This window comes from Mustela lutreola, chromosome X (genome assembly GCF_030435805.1).
Source record: "Mustela lutreola isolate mMusLut2 chromosome X, mMusLut2.pri, whole genome shotgun sequence".
Taxonomy (NCBI): Eukaryota; Metazoa; Chordata; class Mammalia; order Carnivora; family Mustelidae; genus Mustela; species Mustela lutreola.
In genome coordinates, this window is record NC_081308.1 from 116,461,418 (window position 1) to 116,487,415 (window position 25,998).

At 37.8% G+C, this 25,998-nt stretch overlaps 1 protein-coding gene across 6 annotated transcripts in view; it reads left to right on the forward strand.

Moving 5' to 3' along the window:
• Positions 1 to 25,998, forward strand: part of LOC131821571 (P2R1A-PPP2R2A-interacting phosphatase regulator 1-like) — a 71,107-nt gene that overhangs the window by 24,580 nt on the left and 20,529 nt on the right. For 3 of the 6 annotated variants that reach the window (XM_059157767.1, XM_059157768.1, XM_059157769.1), the window contains exons 5-11: positions 169 to 231; positions 10,855 to 10,898; positions 11,002 to 11,056; positions 12,510 to 12,599; positions 12,992 to 13,080; positions 13,678 to 13,739; positions 18,103 to 18,199. In XM_059157767.1, coding sequence (XP_059013750.1) covers positions 169 to 231; positions 10,855 to 10,898; positions 11,002 to 11,056; positions 12,510 to 12,599; positions 12,992 to 13,080; positions 13,678 to 13,739; positions 18,103 to 18,199 — 500 coding nt within the window. The remainder of the gene's footprint in view (positions 1 to 168; positions 232 to 10,854; positions 10,899 to 11,001; positions 11,057 to 12,509; positions 12,600 to 12,991; positions 13,081 to 13,677; positions 13,740 to 18,102; positions 18,200 to 25,998) is intronic. The other 3 variants (XR_009349946.1, XM_059157770.1, XM_059157771.1) reach the window with 3 other exon arrangements.

Here is a 25,998-nt window from a genome sequence, read left to right on the forward strand (position 1 = left end):
ATTCAGACATTTTAGGTGGTGATTCAACATTGACTTAATTAATGTTTAGAAATAATTAATCAGAAACATTAGAGCCAGCTCAACTTCTATTTATTCTTCTATTGATGTATGATTAACATTCAGTGTTATGTTAGCTTCAGGTATTGACTTTTATATTTTAAATTTCAGCTTTTACCACCTTCTCCCATCCCCATCCATGCTTCCTTTGGTCGCCTTCATCAAATCAAACAGGTAAGAAGACTTTCAAAACTGATAGCTGTTCAGTAAAAAGAAAACTATTTTTCCTTAAAAAAATACCTATGGGAAAAAATACTTATGGTTCCGTAATTCTAAATGAGGTCACAAATGATTCTAATTCCAGGAACGGTTCCTCTAAAATAAAAACAACTAAGAAGTCCTGTATTTCTTTGGGTTATTACCTATTTTAATAAACTGATAGTTTCCAGAAAGATGATATATTCTTCTGCCTCAGATCTGGCCTCTTTCAGAGATCACAAAGAAAAAAAAGATTATTAATTTTTAGGTTCATAATGACCATAATTATCATTTTTTCTAAAAACCATCAGGTGAAATTTTTTTGATGGATGAAATGGCCTTTATGTTACCATTTTGTGTAATTGCTTAGTGATCTGAGTTCAGGGACACATTGTACCTTACTGGCTTATGTTTTGTGCAGGCCTGTATGTGTGCGTGCGTGCGTGTGTGTGTGTGTGTTTAAAAGCAAATGCCTAATACACAGTTAAACCTTTTAATTATCCAAAGATTAGCCACAGAACTCAAAAGATCGAATCGCCACTCTGCCACAGGTGGTAGGATTTTTCTGACCCAACTACAAACAGACTTTTGTTCAAGGGGGGCTTAACTGTTACGAAGCACTTATTATTCACTTAGCGCTAAAATACGTATTTTACATCTGTGCTCTCATTTTATCTCACAACGTAAGATCAGAAATTAACAACAGGAGAAATTTCATAAATTACCCAATGTTTAGAGTTAGTGAATGTCAGAGCCAGATTTAGCCCTAAATTACTGGATTCCTTTCCAGCTACCCTTTCCCTACTTCAGTGGCACAAAAGCCATAGTATCTCATGAGCCTGGGGCTTAGGACTCCAGCTCCTGCTTTCTTTCCCTCTTTCCCTTTCCCACCATGGCTTCCCTAAATTCTAGCCTGTCATCCAGGAGCAAACAAGTATGGTAAAAAGATCCTTTTGCTTTTTAGTAGATAAAATGTTCTTTAACTGTCTTTGAGAATAGGAAGCTCTTTTAGAAGTTCTTAATGAAAGAACCTTAAGTTAGTAGGTAGGATGACCTCTGGTTTATCTGTGCAATTTGTTTTGTTGCTTCCCCTAAATGAGATCAATACTTAAAAATTGATTGCATGTTGGTATTTGATTATAAAGCTTGAAATCAAGATAAATTTTTGAAAATTGGTTACATGTTGCCATTTGATTATGAAGCTTGAAACCAAGAAAATTTTAACTGGTCAGTAAATTATAAAGCAATCTATCTCCATAGTGACATAATATATGTTACAAACATTTTAAATGAAACACAAGTAGAATGTGAATTAAATGGGAAAACAGAATTTTAGCAGCTTAATGGTCTGATAGATATGTTAAATTGCGTATTTCTTTATATGCATTCTTTTTTTTTTTTTTTTTTTTTTGAGATTGAGAGAGGGAGCACATGAACACAGGGGTGAGGGGCAGAGGAAGAAGGAGAACAAGAGTCCCAAGTAGGCCCCATGAGGCCCCATGCCCAGGGCAGAGCCCAACATAGGGCTCAATTTCATGACCCTGAGACAGACACTTAACAGACTGAGCCACGCAGGCGCCCCCTCTTTATATGCATTCTTTAACCGTGATTTCTTTTTAGCTATTGAACTTATTAACCTTTTGGGGAAGAGGATGCCTGAAAGTAAATCCCTGATCTCTTTTTACCCACAAACACTCAGTATGAATCTCTGAGAAGGACTTTTTCCCTTACATAATCACCATGCCATCCTTATAGCGAGCAAAATTAAGTTATTCTTTAATGTCGTCTAATAAGCAGTCCATGTTAAAATTCTCACTATTCTTTAAAATGTCTTTTTTACTGATTGAAACATGTTCCAACCATGATCTCTCAGATCTCTGTTTTTTTTTTTTTTAAGATTTTGTTTATTTATTAGAGAGAGAGAGAGAGAGAGAGAGCACAAGGCAGGAAAGGGCCAGAGGGAGAAACCAACTCCCCACTAAGTGGGGAACCTAATGTGGGGCTCAATCCCAGGACCCTGAGATCATGACCTGAGCTATATGCAGATGCTTAACTCACTGAGCCACCCAGGAGCTCTCTTTTACTTAAAACATTCCTTTCCCCTCCTGTTTTTTGTTCTGTGCCACTTACTTATTGAAGAAGCGAGGCCATTTGTCCTGTAGACTGCCCCACATTCTGATTCTGCTTCCATGTGGTGTTTAATAGGCTCTTTTGTTCCCTGCATTTGCTATAAACTGAGTTGATTACATTTTCTTTTACTTTTAAATAAACACACAGTGCAAGTCAGTATTAGGTTTTGGGTTAGCATTTAAGTCAGTGTATGATTTAGGTTGCCCCTTTCCTAGCAGGCAGTTAGTGGATAATTTCTTCTCAACTGGGGCTGGTAGCTGTTTTTAGGTTTTAGGGAGCTTGAGAAAATGAAGTTGGAAGTTATTTTTGCCCCCCCCCAACTTTATTGATATGTAATTGACATATAACATTGTCTAAGTGTAAGGTGCACAACATGATGATTTATGTATATATTGTGAGGTAGTGACCATGGAAATTAATTCTCTAAACACATAGTACTTTGCTAAGTGTTCAGGAACTGTTCTTTTTATGTAATTTTCCTTTCCTAGTAATAATCAAGTTTATGTTTCAAGAGGTTTGGAAGCACTCAGCTTTTAGTTCCCTACCCTGAAACACTAAAGATAAGTTAACCACCTTGCTGAAGTAGTTTGTGTATTAGTTTGCTAGGACTGCCACAACAAAATACCACAAACAGGGGGGCTCAAACAACAGAAATTTAGTTGAGCACAGCTCTGGAGACTGGAAGTGTGAAATCGAGGTGTTGGCAGGATTGGTTTCTTAGAGCTGTGAGAGAAGCGCCTATGTGTTCCAGGCCTCTGTCCTTGGCTTGTAAATAGCCATCTTCATGTTCAGATGGTGTTTTCACATATGTCTGTCTCCTTTTTTTATGAAGATGTACTGGATTAGGGCCCATCCTCATCACCTTGCTCTAACTTGATTACCTCTGCAAATACCCTATCTCCAAATGAAGTCATATTCTGAGGCCCTGGGGGTTAGTACTTCAGCATACTAGATTTTAGGGGGACACAATTCCACCCACAACAGTTTGTTCACAGTATATGGTTCTAAAACTTTGCCTTATTTCCTGCCTTGTTCAGGAGGATATAAAATCACCAATACCCAGTAAGAATGTGACTTTTTTCTGCAGTGCCTTAAGTGATCAGGCAAATCATCTACTTCCATATTTACCGCTGCATTTCTAGCATCTCTTGCTTTTACACCTTCACAAATGTAAACTTTAGCAACACATACTACAGTCTTTGTTTTATCTTACCTGGTTTGGATAAATTAAACTGGGTTTCGACACAAATGTAAGGGAACTTTATGAAACAAAGCTTTGGAAACAGATGACGCTAGGAGCGCCAGGCATGATTTTGATAGGGACCATTCAGATACCACAGTTTAGTTTCCACAGTCTAGGAAAGCAGAGGCATTAGATTTCAGTGATACGTTTTTTTTCAGTCTTCCTTGAAACCTACCAAGTACCTAGTCTTTTTTAGGAAGAAATGTTTAATTTGGTCTTAGTTTACAAATCGTTTCATTCTTCCAGCAAGCATTTGTTAAGCACTGTGCTGGCACTGGGCAACTCAAATCTCTCAGGCATACTCACCTTCCGAGAGCACTAGTGGCTAACTTACTGTTTCCATTTTTACCTTGGAGCCTAAAAACCTGAAAGCTAAGCTTAGCGCTCAAGTGTAGCAATTCTCCTTAAGCTGGGTTTCTAGCATACAGTACTCTTTGCCCTTGACAGTTACATGGCTCTTGACCTTAAAATATAAACAATAAAAGAGTCAGCCTACCTTTACTAACAACCATCAAAATAGCTGATGTTGGCTAATGCTCCCAACTTTCCATGGGAGGAACAATGGGCAAAATCTTGTCCTACTTTGGGAAAGATTGCTCTTGTTGATTAAGTAAATTACAAAATACTTTGAGCTTCTCACTACAGGAAAACACCTACATAAGTCTTAAATGGAAAGACTATACTAACCTTACATTTTGTTGGAAAGATTTACTGTTATTCTGTTGTTTTAAAAGACTAACTTCTTAAACTTCCTTTCCTGATTTCCCTCATTTTCAGTAATGACATCAAAATAACTGGAAGCTCCGGGTTCACCTTCAGTTCTTCCTTATTTTTCTCCTGTATCTAATTAGGCATCTAATCCTATTAATTCTTCCTTGACAACATCCTCTCTGTTCCCACTTCCTTCTGTCCCTTGGGTCCAGATTACCCTAATAATATTCTAGGAGATTTCCTATCTCTGCCAGTATAATCCAACTTCCACAACCAACACCAAGATAATTTCTCGAAGACATCATTTTCACCTTTTCTCCCCTGTGCAAAAAGTTATAATGGCTTCCCATTACCTATCGAATAGGAGTAAGATTAAGAATAGCTAGACTGTAGTGAGTGCTTGCTTACACAGGTTGCCAGGCACTGTGGAAAAGAACGGTATACCCATGTCATTATCCTCAGTTCTTTTCATCATCTTCATGTGGACAAGGAGACCGAGGCTCAAGTTCCATCGCTTGCCTAGGGTTGCACAGGTAATAAGTTACAGAGTTGAGATTCAGCCTAGTTCTATTGGGCTCCAAATCCTGTGGTCCTAACAACTATCCTATTCTGCCCAAACTCTTTAAGCTCAAACCCTTCAGTTACTTAAGATCCTAGAAATTTGGCCAGTTTTATCTCTCATTACTTCGTAACACACTCCGTTTCAGTCAACCTAGTCTCACTACCCTGAAACCTGCCATGTTCTTTCCCTCTAAGCTTTTGTTCACATGGTTCCTTCTGCTTGGAATACCTTCCCCTTCTCCCTGGGTTTGTCCATGTTTTAAACCACTTTCAAGGCCTAGGTCACATTTTATTTATATTTTTTAAGATTTTATTTATTTATTTATTTATTTGTCAGAGAGGGAGAGAGAAAGACCACAAGCAGGGGGAGCCTGGCCAGCGGAGGGAGAAGCAGGCTCCCCACTGAGCAAGGAACCCAATGTGGGGCTCGATCCCAGAACCCTAGGATCATGACCTGAGCCAAAGGCAGACGCTTAACCAACTGAGCCACCCAGGCATCCCCTAGAACACATTTTAATTCACACAACTCAAGCCACTTTTCTCTTCCAGACTACCCATAACATATCGCTTATATTTTTTTAAAATATATATATATATATATATATATATATATATTTTTTTTTAATTTATTTGACAGGCAGAGATCACAAGTAGGCAGAGAGGCCGGCAGAGAGAGAGGAAGGAAAGCAGGCTCCCTGCTGAACAGAGAGCCCGATGCGGGGCTCGATCCCAGGACCCTGGGACCATGACCTGAGCCAAAAGCAGAGGCTTTAACCCACTGAGCCACCCAGGCGCCCCACGTATCACTTATATTGACAAGAATATTTAAATTCTTTTGATCATATACTGCAACAGTACAAAATATTTTAACACATCCTTCCAATATATGTAAATAATATATCCTTCCAAAACATGATGGACATATACTACTAAGCTAATATATCATGTGAATCATTGAATATATGCAAAATACAAATGTAAAAAGGATGAACTAAAGATGAAATGATATTTTGGGAACATTTTAAATTGTATTTTATTAACTACAGTTCATCATTGAGAGTCAATATGAGTTCATATTTCCAGTAGTCTTCATGATTTAAAATTATTTTAGCCTGTGCCTCAATAGAGATTAGCTCAGCATTGTGTTTTTAGAGGAAGGTGGCAGATGATGTGCACTGTGCTAGGTAGGAGCTTCACCTTTGTCATTTCCTTGTCATTCGCTTAGACTTGTATTACATATCTTCTGTCCAACATTTCTTTATAGAAATCTTGTTAAGATACTTGTCTGTTTTGTGAAACTTGGTTTAATTAAAACTGGGTAATATATCCATATGGCCACCTAACTTGCAATTAGTTATAATTAGCTAAAGACCAAAAACATGCTGGTGTTTTGCAAGATCTTGGAACCCTCTGGGCTGAGTGAGGGCACCTATGTCAAACTGTAGACTATTAGCAAACCTGAATTCCTTACTATCCTAGATTTTAAAATATATAAATTGAATTTCTGTGTTTTGCTTTTTGCTTTTCAGTGGATCACCTTGTATACTTCCTGGACTATGATCATGCTTACTTTGGAGAGCACCAACTTAATGCGTATAAAACTTAGCTCTCAAACGTGATTCTAGGCCATTTTAGGAAAAGCTCATCCTCTTATTTTCTGTTCCCCATAATATTTAGCACCCTATTTGCCCAGCACTATCCTAGATACTTTATTATATGTGAATTATGTTTTTAAAAATACTAGGATGAATTTGGACTGTGAAATTTCTTAAAGCCATTTCAACCATTTTTAAGGGTACAATTCAGTGTTATTAAGTACATTCACAATGTTGAGCAACCATCACCACTTTTCGTTTCCAGAAATTTTTCATCATGCCAAACAGACACTCCATACCCATTCAGCTATAATTTCCTATTGAACCTCAGTGTCCTGTAACCTCTGTTCTACTTTCTGTCTCTATGAAGATTCGGCTATTCTGGGTACCCTCATCAAAGTGGCATCATACAATACTCATTCTTTTGTGTTTGTTATTTCACTTAAAATAATTCTTGCAGTGTTCATCCATGTTGTAGCATGTGTCAGAACTTCATTCCTTTTCATGGCTAAATGATAAGTCCATTGTATATATCACATTTTTAAATCCATTCATCTGGTCTCAGGTCATGATCCCCAGAGTCCTGGGATCAAGCCCCACATCGGGCTCTCTGCTCAGCAGGGAGCCTGCTTTCTCCTCTCTCTCTGCCTGCCTCTCTGCCTACTTGTGATTTCTGTCTGTCAAATAAATAAATAAAATCTTTAAAAAAAAAAGGGGGGGGGCGCCTGGGTGGCTCAGTGGGTTAAATCCATTCATCTGGTGATGAACACTTGGGTTGTTTCCACCTTTTGGCTATTGTGAATAGTGCTCCTAATGAACATTGGTGTGTAAGGACCTGTTTGAGTCCCTTTTTTAATACCCTTGGATATATGCATAGGAACAGGATTGGCGGACCGTAGGGTAATACAATATTGAACTTTTTGAGAGACCATCAAATTGTCTTCCAGAGTCTGCCCCACTTTACATTCCCACCAGCAATGTATAAGAGTTCCAATTTCTCCCCATTCTCGCCAACACTTGTTACTTTCTACATTTTAAAATAATAGCTATCTTAGGGGGACCTGGGTGGCTCAGTTGGTTAAGCGTCTGCATTCATTCAGGTCATGATCCTGGAGTCCCAGGATCAAGTCCCACATCGGGCTCCCTGCTCAGCAGGGAGTCTTCTTCTCCCTCTCCCTCTGCCCTTGACCATGTTTGTGCTCTCTCTCTCACCCAAATAAATAAATAAAATCTTTATTTTTTAAAAGATTTTATTTATTTATCTAACAGAGACACAGTGAGAGAGGAAACACAACCAGGGGGATTGGGAGAGGGAAAAGCAGGCTTCCTCCTGAGCAAGGAGCCTGACATGGGGCTTGATCCCAGGACCCTGGGATCATGACCTGAGCCAAAGGCAGACACTTAATGACTGAGCCACGCAGGTGCCCCAAATAAAATCTTTAAAATAAAATAAAAAATAATATCTATCCGGGGCTGCCTGGGTGGCTCAGTGGGTTAAGCCTCTGCCTTCGGCTCAGGTCATGATTTCAGGGTCCTGGGATCAAGTCCTGCATCGGGCTCTCTGCTAGGCAGGGAGCCTGCTTCCTCCTCCCTCTCTCTCTCTCTCTCTGCTTGCTTCTCTGCCTACTTGTGATCTCTCTCTGTCAAATAAATAAAATCTTTAAAAGAATAATATCTATCCTAGTAAGTGTGAAGTGTTAGCTCATTGCAGTTTTGAATTGCATTTCCTTAATGACGAATGTTGACCATCTTTTCACGGGCTTATTAACCATTTGTATATCTTCTTCAGAAAAATGTCCATTCAAGTCCTTTGCCCCTATTGTAATTAGGTTGTTTATCTTGTTTTTGTTTTGAATTATAAGAGTTCTTTATATATTCTGGATATATAAAATATAAGATTTGCAAATAACTTCTCCAACTCTTTTTTCAAAAGATTTTAAAAATTAATTATATTTTAAAAGAGTCTATTTATTTATTTATTTATTTGAGAGAGAGAGAGAGAGAGAGAGAGAGACAGTGCTCTAGAGAGCACAAGCAGGGAGACTGGCAGAGTGAGAGGGCCAAGCGGGCTCCCTGCTCAGTAGTGAGCCCAATACAAGGGTTTATCTCCGGACCCCAGGATCATGACCTGAGCCAAAGGCTGACACTCAACCAACTGAGCCACCCAGGCACCCAGTTAGTTTATCTATGTATAAAGAGAGAGCATCAGCATGGTGGGGAGGGGCCGAGGGAGAGGGAGAGAATGTTCAAGTGACTCCACACTGAGTGCAGAGCCAGACGTGGGGATTGATCCCACATCCCTAAGATTGTGATGTGAGCCAAGATCAAGAGTCAGACGCTTTTAACTGACGGAGCCCCCCCCCCACCAGGCACCCTATCTTCTCCAATTTTGTAATTGTCTTTCACTCTCTTGATATAGTATCTTTTGATGCATGAAAAATTTAAATTTTATGAAGTCCAATTTATCTATTTTTTTTCTCATGTTACCTGTGCTTTTTTATTGTATCTGAGAAATCATTACCAAATCCAATTCACGAGGCCTTTGCCCTATGTTTCCTTATAAGAGTCTTATAATTTTAGGTCTTATGTTTGGGTCTTTCATCCATCTCAACTTAATTTTTATACATGGTGTAAGGAAAGGATGCAACTTCATTCTTTTTTTTTTTGTGATTTCACTCTTTTTTTTTTTAATTTTAATATAATTTTTTATTTTTTATAAACATATATTTTTATCCCCAGGGGTACAGGTCTGTGAATCACCAGGTTTACACACTTCACAGCACTCACCAAAGCACACACCCTCCCCAATGTCCATAATCCCACCCCCTTCTCCCAAACCCCCTCCCCCCAACAACCCTCAGTTTGTTTTGTGAGATTAAGAGTCACTTATGGTTTGTCTCCCTCCCAATTCTTTTGCATATGGATGTTGTTTTCCCAGCCCCATTTGTTGGAAAGATCATCCTTTCCCCCATTGAATGGTTTGGCACCCTTATGGAAAATCAATTGACAGTGTACGTAGGTGTTCATTTCTGGGCTCTCTGTTCTATTCCATTGATCTATATATCTGTACTTATGCCAGTACCACACAATTTTGATTACTGAAGCTCTATAGTAAGTTTTGAAATCAGAAAGTATGAGTCCTCCAAATATATGCCTTTTCTTTTTCAAGATTGTTTTGGTTATTCAGGGATCCTTGAGATTCCGTGTGAATTTTATTTTTTCTTCTATGTGAATTTCAGTATGGGTTTTTCTATTTCTACAAAAAATGCCACTTGGATTTTTTTTTTCAGATCAAATTATTTTATTACAAATTTTAATGATGATGGTTTTTAGGGACCCAATGGGTTATTTGGAACTATATTTCTTAATTTCAAAAAATGCCACTTGGATTTTGATAAGCATTGCATTGCATCTGTTAATCATGTTGGGTAGCATTGCTGTCTTAAAAATTACTTTTTCCAATTCACCAACACAGGATATCTTTCTATATGTAGGTTATTTTTAAAATAACAATTTATGTGAGAAATGGTACTTGTGTTTATTTTTTAAAAAGAAGGTCAACAATATGGTAAAGTACAAAGAAAGAACAAATTGCTCTAAATCTCACTACTCTGATAAGTGCTGTGAACTTTTTGGTGACCATCCTTCTGAACATCTCTTGTTTATAATTTTACATAAATAGCATCTGAGGTTTTTTCCTACTTGCTATGTAATACATGTTCTTCAATGTGAATGACTAGATTTAAATCATGTTTGCACATAGGGGAGCCTGGGGAGCTCATTAGGTTAAGTGTCTGCCTTTAGCTCAGGTCATGATCCCAGGGTCCTGGGATCGAGCCCTGCATTGGGCTTCTTGCTCTGCGGAGAGTCTGCTTCTCCCTCTCCCTCTGCCCCATCCCCTTCTCATGCATGCTCTCTCACACACAAATAAATAAATGAAATCTTTTCAAAAAAATAAATAAATCGTGTTTTACCATCATTTAGTTAAACAAACCAATGTTGATAGACATTTAGTTTGCTTTGGACTGTGAGTAATATTTATTAATATCATAGTATTAATGGTAGGAAAAATAGTATAATAATGAATGTTTGATGTTTGCTTTTTTGAATGAAGAATGCTACAGAGTTATTCATTTAGAAAGTTTCTCCATATTTGATGTACTGTAATGCATTACTAATAGATCTTTGGTGTAGTAGGTGTGACGATTAAAAGTAGAGAACTAGACACTTGTTTAGAGATTTGTTTATCCTTTAGCTCTTGTATGTCCCAGTGAATAATAATAAAGGTACAACCAAATCAAATAATTTTGTAAAACCATAGGATCTGGTATTCATTTAGTCTCATGTTCTGCCTTTCAGGAGGAAGGCATGAACTTAATGACTAGAGAAGCAATGCATGAATGGTGAGTAGTGTACTTTGAATTACTATTCTGATCATCTCTGTGTTCAGTCACTTCTTTTCTTTTTGTTAGGCAAATGCCAGTACTGATACCTCTTCTTTTGCAGGGAGGTACAAACTGCACTACGGATAAGTCGGTCTTGGGAAGAGAGTTTGAACCTGGTATGGTATTAACACTTCAATTTTATAGACAGTTTGAAATTTTTGCTGCTTTTCAGTATTGGCACTACTTAGTTTTGCTATAATTTCTAGAAATTCAAGCTCTCATTTGAAACTGAAATCTATATGCTGCATAAATAATTTTTTATTGTTCCTGAGAAATAGTTGATGACTTACTCATAAAAATAACTGACATCATTTGAAAGTGGGGTTCATAGTAAATAGTTATCTGATACAAAACCAATGTTGTGGACCAGCCTCCTCTCTGTCCTACTGAGTCTAAGAAAAGTTCAGTTCCGCTGGTCAAATTGCTTAGTTGACAAAACAATGAATGATTTCACTCCTTCCTATGTAATTTATTAACTAGGTATTAGAGTTTCAAACCACAGACAGTGAGTTTCTGCATAAATACTACATTTCTGTGCCTGTAGCACATACATTCCCACTAACATTTTTAACATGCAGCCTTTAATTTGAATATATTTGGAATTGAGTTACATCCCCAGCTAACATTTTTTAATGTTTCTTTACACATTATGATTACTTAGTTGTAGAAGTTGAGCAATGTTTAGGGTTCTTTTCCATGGACGTTTCAAATAATGACAGAGAATTGAGCTGAAATTTGGGTAGAACAGATTCTGGCTAGATGTTAGTGTCCAGATTTGGGAGTCCCTAGATTTGGAAATGGGTCATCAACAGAAACAGTAACATCTTATTTTCCTTTGAGTCCTGAGTGCCTTATATGGACATCTATCCCTGATTTAGGAGTAGGTACTAAAGATTGAGTAGATAGCCTCTGAAGCCTGCCCCTTTTCATGTTAGTGCTAATACAATGTATAGACACTGTTGGACTCCATTAACCCAATTATAATTGCTTTACATGTTGGCACGAGTGAGTGAATCTGTGAATATGTTAGGAAGAGGAAGGGAATATATAACATAACGTACTGTGTCTTAGAAAAGAAAAGAGCACATTATAAAGGCCTGAATTATGCAGTACTGATTTTGTCCACATAAAACCTATAAACATCTTTTATAGCTGTAGTTACGTTTGCGGTCCCATTTGTATCTTAGTTCTAACCAAATCCTTTTTGACTGTTCCCTGAGCATAATATTGCAATTTTCAACAACAAAGCACAGGTCAGACACCAAGAGAAAAATTTTAATTGAGGATTTGTGTATATACTGGTAAGTATTACTCGTTATCAAGTGCTCACATTCTAGGCCTTTCGGGGACACTAGGGAAGCCCCTCAACTTGCCATGAGCGTTCTTTCCCAAAAGGAGAAAGTGAAGTGAATCTTGGGTTCCCTTCTTGCTTTAGGATGATAGGAGCTCCTCACCATAGTACACACTGACTCAGTAAGGATTCCCTTCCCCAGGCAGCAGCTATCTCCCTGAGTACGTGATAGGTAAGCAATTGGTGCTACAATGGTACACTGCTTTCTGCTTATACAGAGTGACAGTAATTTAGAGAAACCATCTTCAGAGAGCATCGATTTACTTCCAGTATCCCCAGCAGCTCCTCCCACCCAGGAGATTGGGAAGGTAAGAAAGGAGAACCTAAGAATCTGTGTCCCTTGAAACTTTTATAAAATGTGAATGTTTCACCACCTACATTTTGGGGGGATATATTTTACCATAGGACATCTGATTCTAAATGATATTTTCCCCTCCCTTTTCATCTATTGAACTATTATTAACATATAACAAAAGTCACCGACTTTTAAGTATATGATTTGATTAACTTTTGTAACTGTGCACCATCCTGTAACCATAACCACAGTCAAGATATAGAGCAGTTCCCCACTCCAAACAATGGCCCCGTGATCTTTTGCCCTTGATATCCTCTCCTCACCCCCCACCCACCCCAGGAAACCACTGATCTGCTTTCTGAGAAGAGTGGTGGTTTTAAAACCTCTGTTCTAATTTGATTTTAGCAATGTTTTCCTCCATCGTTACAAACTTGTGTGAATTACACCACTTTGCCTTCAAGTCCCGTTCCTAGTCCCACGCCACGATTTCCAATGTAAGTTTTTGTTGTATGAAAATATACCAAATTGCTTATGAAATAAGAATTTAAGAAATGTACAAGAACTGATAGCTCCAGGTTCTGTGACAACCAAGGAAGCTGTGTGTTTTTAGCTAAATTAAAATGCGATTGTTTTGATTTATTATTTTGTGGGTTGAAAAGAATCAAGTGAATAAGAACATGTGAAAACATGCGAACCCATGAAGGATCAGTAATTCATTAGCCCTGTTCGAACATAGTCTTCCTCTCCAAGCTTGATGATAAGGATCAGAGCTAATTCTTAAATTGTAAACATCTGTACCTGCTCATTTACCCATGATTTTCACCTTGATTCAAGGCAAGTCACAACCAGAACTGTAGGTCTTTCTAGCCTCCCCCCAACCACAAATTCAAAGAAGACTGAATCCTTAAAAATTACGAGATAGTTTGCTATCCTGAGGCATTCCTGTTTTTAACCCAGATTTACAGAAGAGCAATAAAATGATGTGATACTACAACAGTCCTTTTTTAGTGTATACCCTTCTATTATAATGAAATAGACATAGCTGATTTTGTTCAAATTTTTCTTGTAATGATTATATAATTTTATTTTAGAGGAAGTCAGAACCCCACCAACATTATTAGACCAAGTATCTGTGGATCATTAAAAAGAAAAGGTACTTTTATCTACCAGCAAAAATAAATATAACTTTGAATTATTTTTATAAAATAGCATATAAAATCAAGTGTTATGTGAAATTAATTTTAAAGGATTTAGTTTAAATATATTTGATAAGTTACAAGAGGCCTTTTGTTTTACTCAAACAAAAACTATGTAGAGACAATATTAAAAGCTGTAAAATGCCATATTAATGTGAATTGAGAAGTTTAATTCCAGTTTAGTCAACTATTATGATTTTTATTATATAATTTGCCAAGCTAGCTGCCTTAAATACTTTCTGAAACAAGGTGGGGAATGAATGAATGAACAATGAATCAGTCCTAGTAGTCCACTGAATCTTGACCCTGCGCTGCTTGCTGCCACATCTACTTGTTGACATCATGTGAATAAGTTGACACAAATCAGATTCACTTACTACACTAAAACTATATTCTGAGGTGTGTGTTCTCTGATGTTTCACTTCTTAATGGGGGTTAATTTTGGTTAAATATATGGAAAGTGACCCATCTTCCCAGTAATAAAAGGACAGTGGGAAAAAAAAAAAAAAAAGCTTGTTTTTTTGTTTTTTTTGTTTGTTTGTTTTTCCTTTTTGTTTTTGTTTTTGTTTTTAACTCCCACAGCCGGATCCCAACCCTGCCTCACTAGGTTTGTTCTTCCTTTCTTGTTAATACCACTACTGACTTTAACTGTAGTAGGGAGGGGAAATGGATAAATAGGAAAGGAGGTTAAACTTTTAAAATGTGTATGTGTGAAAAATCCATTAAGATAGGAAAGAAGAAGAAGAAGAAAGCAGAGGAAAGGAAAAAGGGAAGGAGAGCAAAACTATAGGGAAAGAAATTGAAATTTAAATGTACTTCAGTGTTGCGTGTATTCTGGATTAATTAATGGCAGTTGTCCTAACAACACATCTAACTCAGCATGTACTTATTATAGTCTAAGACTAAGACTAGATCAATTCTGGAAAACACTCTTTCAGACTAAGCACTTTGTTTTATGATGATGGACCAATGACCTAGCTTAGGGATCTTTTGCGTGTGCTGTGAAGTTAGGGGCTAGTGTTGACAAAACATTTAAATATATTAAGTTTAAGAGCTGTTACAATGTTGGGGGTCATTTGAGTATTTAAAATAAAATATGCATAAGGGCACCTGGCTGGCTCAGTTGGTGGAGCGTGTGACTGACTGTTGATCTCAGGGTTGTGAATTCAAGCCCCATGTTGGGTGTGCAGATTACTTAAAAATAAAATCTTTAAAAAATAAAACAATAAAATAAAATTTGTGTAAATGAAAGACAGTATTTTAATAAATTAAAATAATTCTCCTTTTAGGAAGCCTGGGTGACTCAGTCAGTTGAGCATCTGACTCTTGATTTTGGCTCAGGTCATGATCTCAGGTTCATGAGATCAAACACCTCATTGGACTCCACACTCAACACAGTCTGCTTCTCTCTCTCTTTCCCTCTCTATTTGCCCCTCCCCCATTTGCATAATTTCTCTCTCTAAAATAAATAAATCTTGGACACCCGGGTGGCTCACTCAGTTAGGTGTCTGCCTTCGGCTCAGGTCGTGATCCCCAGGTCTTGCGATCAAGTCCCACATCCAGCTCCTTGCCTGGCGGGGAGCCTGTTTCTCCCTTTCCCTTTGCCTACCACTCCCCCTGCTTGTGCTCTCTCTGACAAATAAATAGATAATATCTTTAAAATAAATAAATAAATATTTTAAAAAATAAATAAAAATAATTGTTCTTCTAAGACACTTACACATAAAATGTCCTATGCCATTGAAAATTCCTGGAATTTTCTTAGAATTTATGATTTAAAAAATTGTTTTATATTATAATTTTTACACAATACACTTGGTTTCTGTGCAGTATCTTGGTGGATGTGGCATGTCTCACACAAGCCTCTTATACCCGGTTTTCAGTTGCTCTGGAGGATGACTGCCTCCTTTCTTTGTGATATCCCTAAGAATTATATGTACTACATGGTCTGTATTTTAAGTCAGACCTTTCCAAACACAGCCTGTATAAGTTTGGTCAAAATTCATGTGGAATTTTAGATACAGTAACAGATTAAACAGAAACTTAATTTTATTTATTTAGGAATATGAATCCATTTGGGGAACAACAAATGATGTCTTATTTGGAGCGTATTAATACAAAGGAAATGTGGGGAAAGAAGATATAAAAAAATCCAAAGAGGTCTTGGGTGGGGGAGAAAAAACAATGAGGACTCTATAAAATGGGAGAGAGGTATGAGATAGCAGTTAGAATCTGCAAGCATATGAAAGCAGATTGTATGGTGATAAGGTACACTTCCACTAGAATAAGTAAGAGCAAATGAGGCTTCAGGGGGGAATTCTGAGAAATCTGTAGAAATCACACAGCTATAAAAAGTGTTTTATAAGTAATAATGATTTCAGCAAAGAAAATTTCAATTTTTTTATATGATGAATTTGTCTTGATATGTCTGGCTTTTAAACCCAAAAGGAAAGGTGAGTAGTTTTTCTATAATGATGTGATTATAATCTGGCAGGGGATAGGATACCCAGGATATGCTCTTTGGAGCTTTATGAGCCACGATTATACTCCTGAGAAGGTCTGTGGGATCTCTATTTCTAGCGAGATATATATAGATATAGATATATATGTAGTGATATACATAACGATATATACATAGCGATATATATATACCACTATATTTATATATATATTTTAAATATATATATATATCGCTAGAAATAGGGATTATATATATATATATATATATATATATTTTAATTTATTTAAATTTATTTGAGACAGAGAGTTTGTGAGCAGGGGAAGAGCAAAGGGAGAGGGGAGACAATCTCCAGCAGACTCTGTGCTGAGCGCAGAGCCCCTCGCAGGGCTTAATCCCAGGACCCCAAAGTCACAACCTGAGCCAAAACCAAAAGTCCAGTGCCTAACTGACTGAGCCGCCCCGGTGCCCCAGGATGTATATATTTTTTTAATCTTTAAAAAAAATTTATTTATTTGAGAGAGATAGAGAGCATCAGAGACAGAGGGAAAAGCAGTCATGGAGCCAGACTTGGGGCCTTATTTCAGGACCCTGGGATCATGACCTGAGCTGAAGGCAGATGCTTGACCAACTGACCTACCCGGGTCCCCCTATTTTATTTTATTTTTTTATTTTTATTTTTATTTTTTAAAGATTTTATTTATTTATCAGAGAGAGAGAGGGGGAGAGATCGAGCACAGGCAGACAGAATGGCAGGCAGAGGCAGAGGGAGAAGCAGGCTTCCTGCTGAGCAAGGAGCCCGATGTGGGACTCGATCCCAGGACGCTGGGATCATGACCTGAGCTGAAGGCAGCTGCTTAACCAACTGAGCCACCCAGGTGTCCCCCCCCTATTTTATTTTATTTATTGTTTTAAAGATTTTGTTTGAGAGAGGGAAAGAGAGAGAGAGCAAGCTCAAGCAGGAGGAGGGGCAGAGGGAGAAGGCTCCCCGCTAAGTAGGGAGCCCGACGTGGGGCTCAACCCCAGGAACCCTGAGATCATGACCTGAGCTGAAGGCAGACGCTTAATCGACTAAGCTGCTCAGGCGCCCCTATTTTACTTTATTTGTAAGTAAACTCTACACCTAACATTGGACTTGAACTCACGACCAAGAGTCACATGCTCTACCAAGAGAGCTAGCCAGGTGCCCCTATATCTAGGGATATTTTTTTTAATGAGTAGGTGGCCTTAGTGTTTTATCATTCAAATTTCACCCTATGAGTTATGGACTTGAACATCAGTTTTCTCTCATCCAGACATGGTTACTGCATGATGGCAAATAATGTGTAGATTTTAGCATTTACTTTGAGGTAAAGATTACAGCAATGCAATTTTTTGAGATTAGATGTGTCTCCTTAATCTTTAAAAATATATGTATTTTGTTTATTGTAATGCTGTAAAAGAATTAGTCTATTTATTTCATTGTATATATTTGGCAAAATAAAGATAACAACAAACTAAACATTTAAAATAAGGAATGAGATTAAATTATGGTATGACCATACCACATAGCTCTATATAATCACATTGTAGAATTTAGTTAATACAATACAGAAAATTGTAATCATTAAAAACAAAAACTAGGTTCCATATTGGTATTGTATATGATACAAATGAAATTTTGTTTAAAAACAGTCACGTGTACACATACATTTTAGGAATTCCCAGAAAGTGGTTATCTCTGGGTAATGGGGATATAAAACTTTTTGCTTTGTTTTTATGTATCTTATAAATTATTTCCAATAAACAAGTTTTACTTTGCATTTAAAAGCAAAAGCATGTTAGATAAAACATATATCCTTTGATCTGCTTTTTTGTTATAGGTGAAATGCTATTTGAAGATCAGCCAAAGAAACTTTTCCAAGGCACTACCAGCATGATTTCTTCCGATACTACTCAACAGTCTGATATGAATGAGTAGTGAGTATTAACATGAGGTTTTAAACATTCATTGGTGTTTTTCACTTGCCTTTTAAACCTATTCTTACAGTAGTATATATTCAGAAGTATTATTAAATATTTTTAGAAGTTATAAAACTGATATCCCAAATGAATGCTATTAACTTTAGTTCTTCTCCCTCACATTTATTTATGTGTGACATTAATATATGCTGGATACGTTTTTAGAAGTGGAGTTTTGGCATTTGATTAAGAGGTATTAGAGAAGGGGCTCCTGGAAGGCTCAGTCAGTTAGGCATCTGACTCTTGGTTTCAGCTCAGGACATGCTCTCAGGGTCATGATCTCAGGGTTGTGAAGGCAAGCCCCTTGTTGCAGTGGAGGAGGGGGTTGCTCTGAGCTCGGCACAGAGTCTGCTTGAGATTTCCCCGCTCCCCTTTTGCTCCTCATCTCCCCCATCAAATAAATAAAATCTCAAAAAAAAAAAAAAAAAAGAGGTGTTAGAGAAATATATAAAAATTCAAGCTTGGAGAAGAGCATCTTAGGCCCATCTTTTCTTCCTTGGATTTTTGTGTGCTTTGTTAGGCTGAGCATATTATTGGAAAGCGTGCCAAGAAAGCATGTTTTAGTAATCAAGATGGGAAATACAGTGAATGGATTTTTATTTAATGTTACCGTTGGCTTTGTTTTACTGCTCTTGTGAAATTGCTCTTGTAACTAGTGCCAGTTCTTGGCTTCACATATTTTGTGTTCATTTGTAGACAAAGCAGAATGCACAGAGATCTTTTGAATTCTGTTATTGATGAATAGCATTTTCTTGTCCTAGTCTATCTCTAGATATTCTTGATGTAAACAGTAGTGGTGCAGGCTCTTCTTGTAACTGACCAGTTAGAATCAGCACTGTTGGGTGCCTGGGTGGCTCAGTGGGATAAGCCTCTGCCTTTGGCTTAGGTCTTGATCTCTATGTAGTGGGATCAAGGCCCACATGGGGCTCTCTGCTCAGCAGGGAGCCTGGTTCCCTCTCTCTCTCTGCCTGCCTCTCTGCCTACTTGTGATCTCCCACTCTCTGTCAAATAAATACATAAAATCTTTTTTAGAAAAAAGAATCAGCGCTGTCACATTCTCCCATATCAACTTTTGATTCTCGTTCTTCATGTATTGTAGTGGATGAACTTTTAACTAAATGATTCCCCTATCCCAGGATTTTCTCACCAGTGGAGAAAAATGTTTGCTTCTCTGTTCTCTCTCTCTCACACACATACACAAGTTAGAGTAACTATTTCTTATTACCTTATTTTCTCAATGTCCTAAAATTCTGTTTATGTACAGAATTTGCATATCTAATTGCTGTATATGCCCTTAAAACCAATGTAGTGATACTTTCAAAGATGTTTTCCAGCAGTGGCTCAGTCATTAAGTGTCTGCCTTCGGCTAGGTTCATGGTCGCAGGGTCCTGGGATCGAGCCCTGCTTGGCGGGGCTGGGGGACCTGCTTCTCCCTCTCCCCCTCCCCGTGCCTGTGTTCCTCTCTCACTGTGTCTCTGTTAAATAAATAAATAAACTCTTTTTTTAAAAAAAGATGTTTTCCAAATAAGAACCATATCAAAGATACAATCATGTCTTCAAGCTGCTAATGTGTAGAAACATGCTACACTTTGATTTTTTTTAAATTTATTTATTTGTCACAGACAGAGAGCGAACACAGGCAGAGTGGCAGGCAGAGGCAGAGCGAGAAGCAGGCTCCCCGCTGAGAAAGGAGCCCGATGTGGGACTCAATCCCAGGACACTGGATCATGACCTTAGTTGAAGGCAGCAGCTTAACTAACTGAGCCACCCAGGCGTCTCTGCACTTCGATTTTTTTAAAAACAAAATTGAGAGCACTATTTGTTTATATGAATAAGTAGATACAGCTGTAAGTCCTGATGAAATATTATTGTTCCATTAATCAACAAGTAAAATAATTTTTTAGGTTAGGTCCTGAATGCCCATGCTAGTTTGTTCATTTGTTCTTTCTTTTTCTTTCTTTCTTGACAGAGAGCAGCAAAGCGAGAAAGGGAACACAAGCAGGGAGAGTGGGACAGGGAGAGGCAAGCTTCCTACTGAGCAGGGAGCCTGATGCAGGCTGGATCCCAGGGTCCTGGGATCATGGCCTGAGCCGAAAGCAGACGCCCAATGACTGAGCCACCCAGGTGCTCCAGCCCATGCTAGTTCTTAATATTTTCAATAATTGCTAGTTCCTCTTGGTAAGGAAAAATCACCTATCTTAACAGTTTTTAAAACTAAGCTAGTGGGCGCCTGGGTGGCTCAGTCATTAAGCCTCCACCTTCCACTCAGGTCATGATCCCAGAGTCCTGGGATCAAAGCCCACATGGGACTCCCCACTCAGCAGGAAGCCTGCTTCTCCCTCCCCCACTCCCCCTACTTACTTGTGTTCCCTCTCTCACTGTGTCTCTCTCTGTCAAATAAATAAATAGAATCTTTAAAAAATAAAAAAAATAAAAATAAGCCAGTCATACTATGCTGATATAAGGATTGCACCTGAATCCTTGGATATTTAATTGGCTGGGAAGAAATAGGTAGGGGAAACGATGATAAAAGGTAATTGAATAGCAGGAAAATAATATGTAATTGGGCTTTACTCAATTTGTACTTAACCTGATTATCCCTGATCAATTTTGTATTCTAATTAAGTGTGGAAAAAAGACAATGTTGATAAATTGTGGTCTTTTACATTTCTATGAATTACTTTTTATTCATCATCATGACTACTGATTGGATTAAATAAGGCTTAATATGATAGAGTTTTTCTGCAGGAATCATATACTTCCAGTTGTCCCCTAAGGACTACAAATGTTTGTTTAAACCTCAATTTTCTATTCAAAAGTCTTAAAGGCTTTCCGAATAAGAAAAATTAAAAATTTAAAATCTAAAGTCAGTGCTTTAAGTAATTGAGGATAGCATTAGCATTTTGAAAAATAGAAATGCATCCTCATTAAGTTCAGAATTAGTTTAAATTTCCTTAGCTAATGAAATAGGAATTGTTATCTAAAATATTTATAAAAAGTTTTTCCTTGTCATTAGAAATAATCAGAATGAGGAAAATTGGATGTAAGTATACCCCACATGAGAAAAGACCGTTGTGTCGAGAATTGTTTGACCTGGGTGCCTGGGTGGCTCAGTGGGTTAAGCCTCTGCCTTCAGCTCAGGTCATGATCTCAGGGTCCTGGGATGGAGCCCAAGCAGGGAGCCTGCTTTTCCCTCTCCCTCTGCTGGTGCTCCAGCAGTCTCTCTTGCTCACTCATGCTCCCTCTCTCTCAAATAAATAAATACATAAAATCTTAAAAAAGAGAGAGAGAATTGTTTGACAGTGACCCCAGTGGAAATGATTAGCATAACTAGATATGTGGGGGGAGATTTTGTTCACCTACGAATAAATGAATATTTATGAGATGACTGGGACCATGATAGTCTCTGAAAGTCGGACAGGATTCTACAACTTGGCCAAGGACAAGAGAACTATCAGTATTGCCTTTGTAACTCGGCTTCTATACTGGCCAGACCCTTACTGGACCAACTATGAACATCTCCGGGGGCTCTCATGGGATGAGGTGGGACCGCAGCGATGTTCCTTGCTGGGACTGTAGATCAGTGGCAGCCAGTGTCCTCCTGTATCATTGATACTTGGGCAAAATGGAAAAAAGAAAAAGATTTGCAAAATATTCAGGTAACAAAGACCAAGGGTGGAGAAAGTGAACAGCATGAGTGGGACTACTAATCAGTTGTACAAAGAGCTTTTATTTTTTTTTTTTATTTTTTAAAGATTTTATTCATTTGTCAGAAAGAGAGAGTGCATGCACAAGTGGGGGAGCAGCAGGCAGAGGGAGAAGCAGACTCCCTGCTGAGCAAGGAGCCTGATGCGGGAGTCGATCCCAGGACCCTGGGATCATGACCTGAGCTGAAGGCAGACGCTTAACCAACTGAGCCAGCCAGGCATCCCATAAAGAGTTTTAATCAATAAATCTTGGTAATCTTGACAATCTGAATGCATCTCTTTCAACTCAGACAATTCCTTTCACCCTATTTGATTAATTTTTGTTGTTTTAGTTGTATTCCAGGATGCCACAACTTACTATAATATGCTCAGAATCAAGGATTTTGTAGTTGGTTTTCCTATCTGTTGCCTTTTGAGCTTTTGTTTTGGGAGGATCCGTTTCTTAAATGATTTTTCATTTCTTAAGTGGTTTTCAGACCAAAGTAGTTCTAACCTTTACATGATATTTTTTGTGGTTGATTTTTTTTTTCTCTTCTGTTGTTGTTTCAAGTTTTTGTTTAAATTAGTTAATGTACAGTGTAACATTAATTTCAGGAGTAGAATTTAGTGACTCATCACTTACATACAACACCCAGTGCTCATCACAGCATGTGCCCCTCTTAATGCCCATTGTCCGTTTAGCCCATCCCCTGCCCACCTCCTCTCCACCAACCCTCAGTTTGTTCTCTGTAGTTAGTTAAGTGTCTGTTTTATGGTTTGTCTCTCTCTTTCATTTCCCCTTAGTGTTCAGCTGTTTTGTTTCTTAAATTCTACATGTAAGCGACATTGTATGGTATTTGTCTTTCTCTGATTAACCTATTTTACTTAGCATAATATACCCTAATATACCCATGTCATCGCAAATGGTTGAATAATATTTCATTATATATATGTGCTACATTTTCTTTATCCATTCCTCAGTTGATGGACATTTTGGCTCTTCCTACAGTTTGGCTATTGTTGATAATGCTGCTGTAAACATCAGGGTGCACATGCCCCTTCAAATCAGTATTTTTGTATCCTCTGGGTGAATACCTAGTAGTACAGTTGCTGGGCAGGGAAACAAATCAAAACGAGGTATCACCTCTCACTTGTCAGGGTGGCTGATTACTTTCAGTTATGGTAAGACTGTATTTTGTCATCCTAATCTTGCCAAGGAGCCATCATGTCAGTTTTCACAGAAAAAGACAAGTATTAGTTTCCCAGGACTGCCATAACGAAGTACCACAAACTGGGTAGCCTAAACAAAGTAGATAATCTCACAGTTCTGGAGGCTACAATTCCAAGATTAAGGTATCATCAGAGTTGGTTCCTTCTGGAGGTTCTGAGGCAGAATTTGTTCATTTCTCTCCCGTAGCTTCTGGCAGGTGCCAGACATCCTTGCCTTGCAGGCCTATCACTCCAGTCTCTGTCTCTGTCATCGTATAGGCTTTTCCCTGTGTTCCTGTTTTCTCATGTGGTTATTACAAAGACACTGGTCACTGGATTAAGGGCCCAGGCTACTCCAGTATGACTTCATGTTAACTTGATTACATCTGCAAAGACCCCATTTCCATCTAAGGTCACATTTGCAGATACTGGGGGTTAAGACTTCAACATCAATTTAACCCACAATTTAATAAAAAATTTAACCCACAGCAGAATACTTCGGGGATTTTTATTTTACTTGTTCCATTTTTCTTAAGTTAGTTTTTCAAATCATCTATCTTATAACCCATTTAAAAATATATGAGAACAAGAGGTGACCATATTGAACATAGCTTTGGTATATCTTCTTATATATTATAAAAATATGCTTATTTCTAAATATAAATTTATATTTATAGACAGATAAGCTAGTTTTCACATTATCAATAAAAGGATAAATGAAAGTGGAAGTATATTTTTAAAATATTTTCAAAGCATCCTTTTTAAGCCTTAATATGTATTCATGTTCAATCAAATATTCCTATTTTACTTACAATTTTATAAAAGAGCAGCACTCCATGGGACACCTGGGTGGCTAGTCAGTCAAGTGTCTGCTTTGGCTCAGGTTATGATCCCAGGGTCCTGGGATCAAGTCCTGCATTGGGCTCTCTGCTCAGCAGGGAGTCTGCTTCTCCCTCTGCCTTTCTCTCCCCCTGCTTGTGTTCTCTCTCACTCTCTCTCTGAAAAATAAATAAATAAAATCTTTTTTAAAAAAGAGAGCAGCACTGCAGATTTATCCTAACACGAAGACTCACTGTAGTAATAAGATTCTCAGGTCAGGGGAAAAAATATGGTTCTGAAGATTTATAATAAGTAAATCAACCAATCAGGCTTCTAATTTCAATTATATTCAATTAAGTGTCTAATGAATACTTCCTATGTACAGGAAGCTATACTTAAAATTGTAAAATACAGGAAGATGAGGAAAATACCATCCCTCTCTTCAAGCAGGACAAGTACAAAAATAATAGTGGGACCAGGCAGTCTAAGATAAGATGACTAGAGATACACATGTGGAAGGACCCTTGCACTATGAAAGTAGGAGATAAGGACAGTATTGGAATGATAGGATTTTAGAAGCCATTTAGGCTACCTCTCAATGCAGAAATCCTTTTAAGAATTCCAGACAAATGATCTTTTAGCCTTAGTTTGAAATTTTCAGTAGTAATGAACGAACTTTGCTCACACAACTGTTCATTCTGCTGTTGGTCAGCTCTCACTATCAGAAAGCTCTTATGTTAAAAGGGGGGGATGGAGTGGGAATTTGTATCTAGGTGGCCTGTTTCACTGGATCTTTAGAACCAAGGCAAATCAAATGAGCTATTAAAAGCAGATGAGTTAAGATTCTAATTTGGCATTAATCTTTGTCCCGCTCCTTGAATTATTACTACCCCCACTACAGGATATATTTAATCTCATCTCCTAAATGAATTTTTAAAATTCACCTAGAAGCAACTATATATAAATATCCGTGATGAAAATGCATGTATGGTACTTTGGATATCTATGGAGAAAACTAATTACAGTTTGCCTCAAGTGTTTTTAAATATTTTAGATCTTAAAAGTTGAGCTTGAAAAATCTATCATATAGGTAGGCTTCCCTGTCAGATAGTTGAAACTATGCATTTAGAAGAGGCAAAAGAACAATAAATACTCTGACCAAAAAAGGTAACCTTGTTTCCCTTAAGTTCCATGATATCTCACAGATTTGATGAGGTTCTTAACCCAAGAGTCAATGAGATTGCTTTTTAAAAATGTCTATAATAGGGGCGCCTGGGTGGCTCAGTGGGTTAAAGCCTCTGCCTTTGGCTCTGGTCGTGATCCCAGGGTCCTGGGATCGAGCCCCACATCAGGCTCTCTGCTCCACGGGGAGCCTGCTTCCTCCTCTCTCTCCCTCTGCCTGCCTCTCTGCCTACTTGTGATCTCTGTCTGTCAAATAAATAAATTTTAAAAATCTTTTTAAAAATGTCTATAACGTATGGCTGGAAAGAGTCATCTGTCATATTGGAATCTTGGAAACTTGCTCAACTTTCTTAATAGTGGGAGACTTAATGACCATGGCCTCTCAGAAGAAATGTGCTAAATTAATAATAAAATTAATACATTAATTGAATTCTCTAAACTGACCAATAAGATATAGATATAGATATAGATATAGATATAGATATATGATTGGAGATCTCTGTGGCATCAGTGACAGCAAAGTAAACTGGTGACACAGCTACTTATGTCAGCCTTTTAAGGGAATGTCCAGACAACATTATGAGTGCAAGAGTCAGGAGACCTGACCCATGGCTCCAGCTCTGGTCACTCACTCTCTGTGACTTTCGACAGGTCGCTGCACCAATCTGGACTTCAGATTTCCAATAAGTAAAATAGAGTCGAACTAGGTATTTTACAAGCTCCTTTCTGCCTCTTAAAATTTTATTGATTCTGTAAAAGCATCTGCCTTCATCTTTGCTACTGTAACAGTGAAAGTCATGATGGCATTAAGCTTCAGAAAGCTTTAAGAAAATATTTAGGAAATTAGAGAGCTTTATGCCT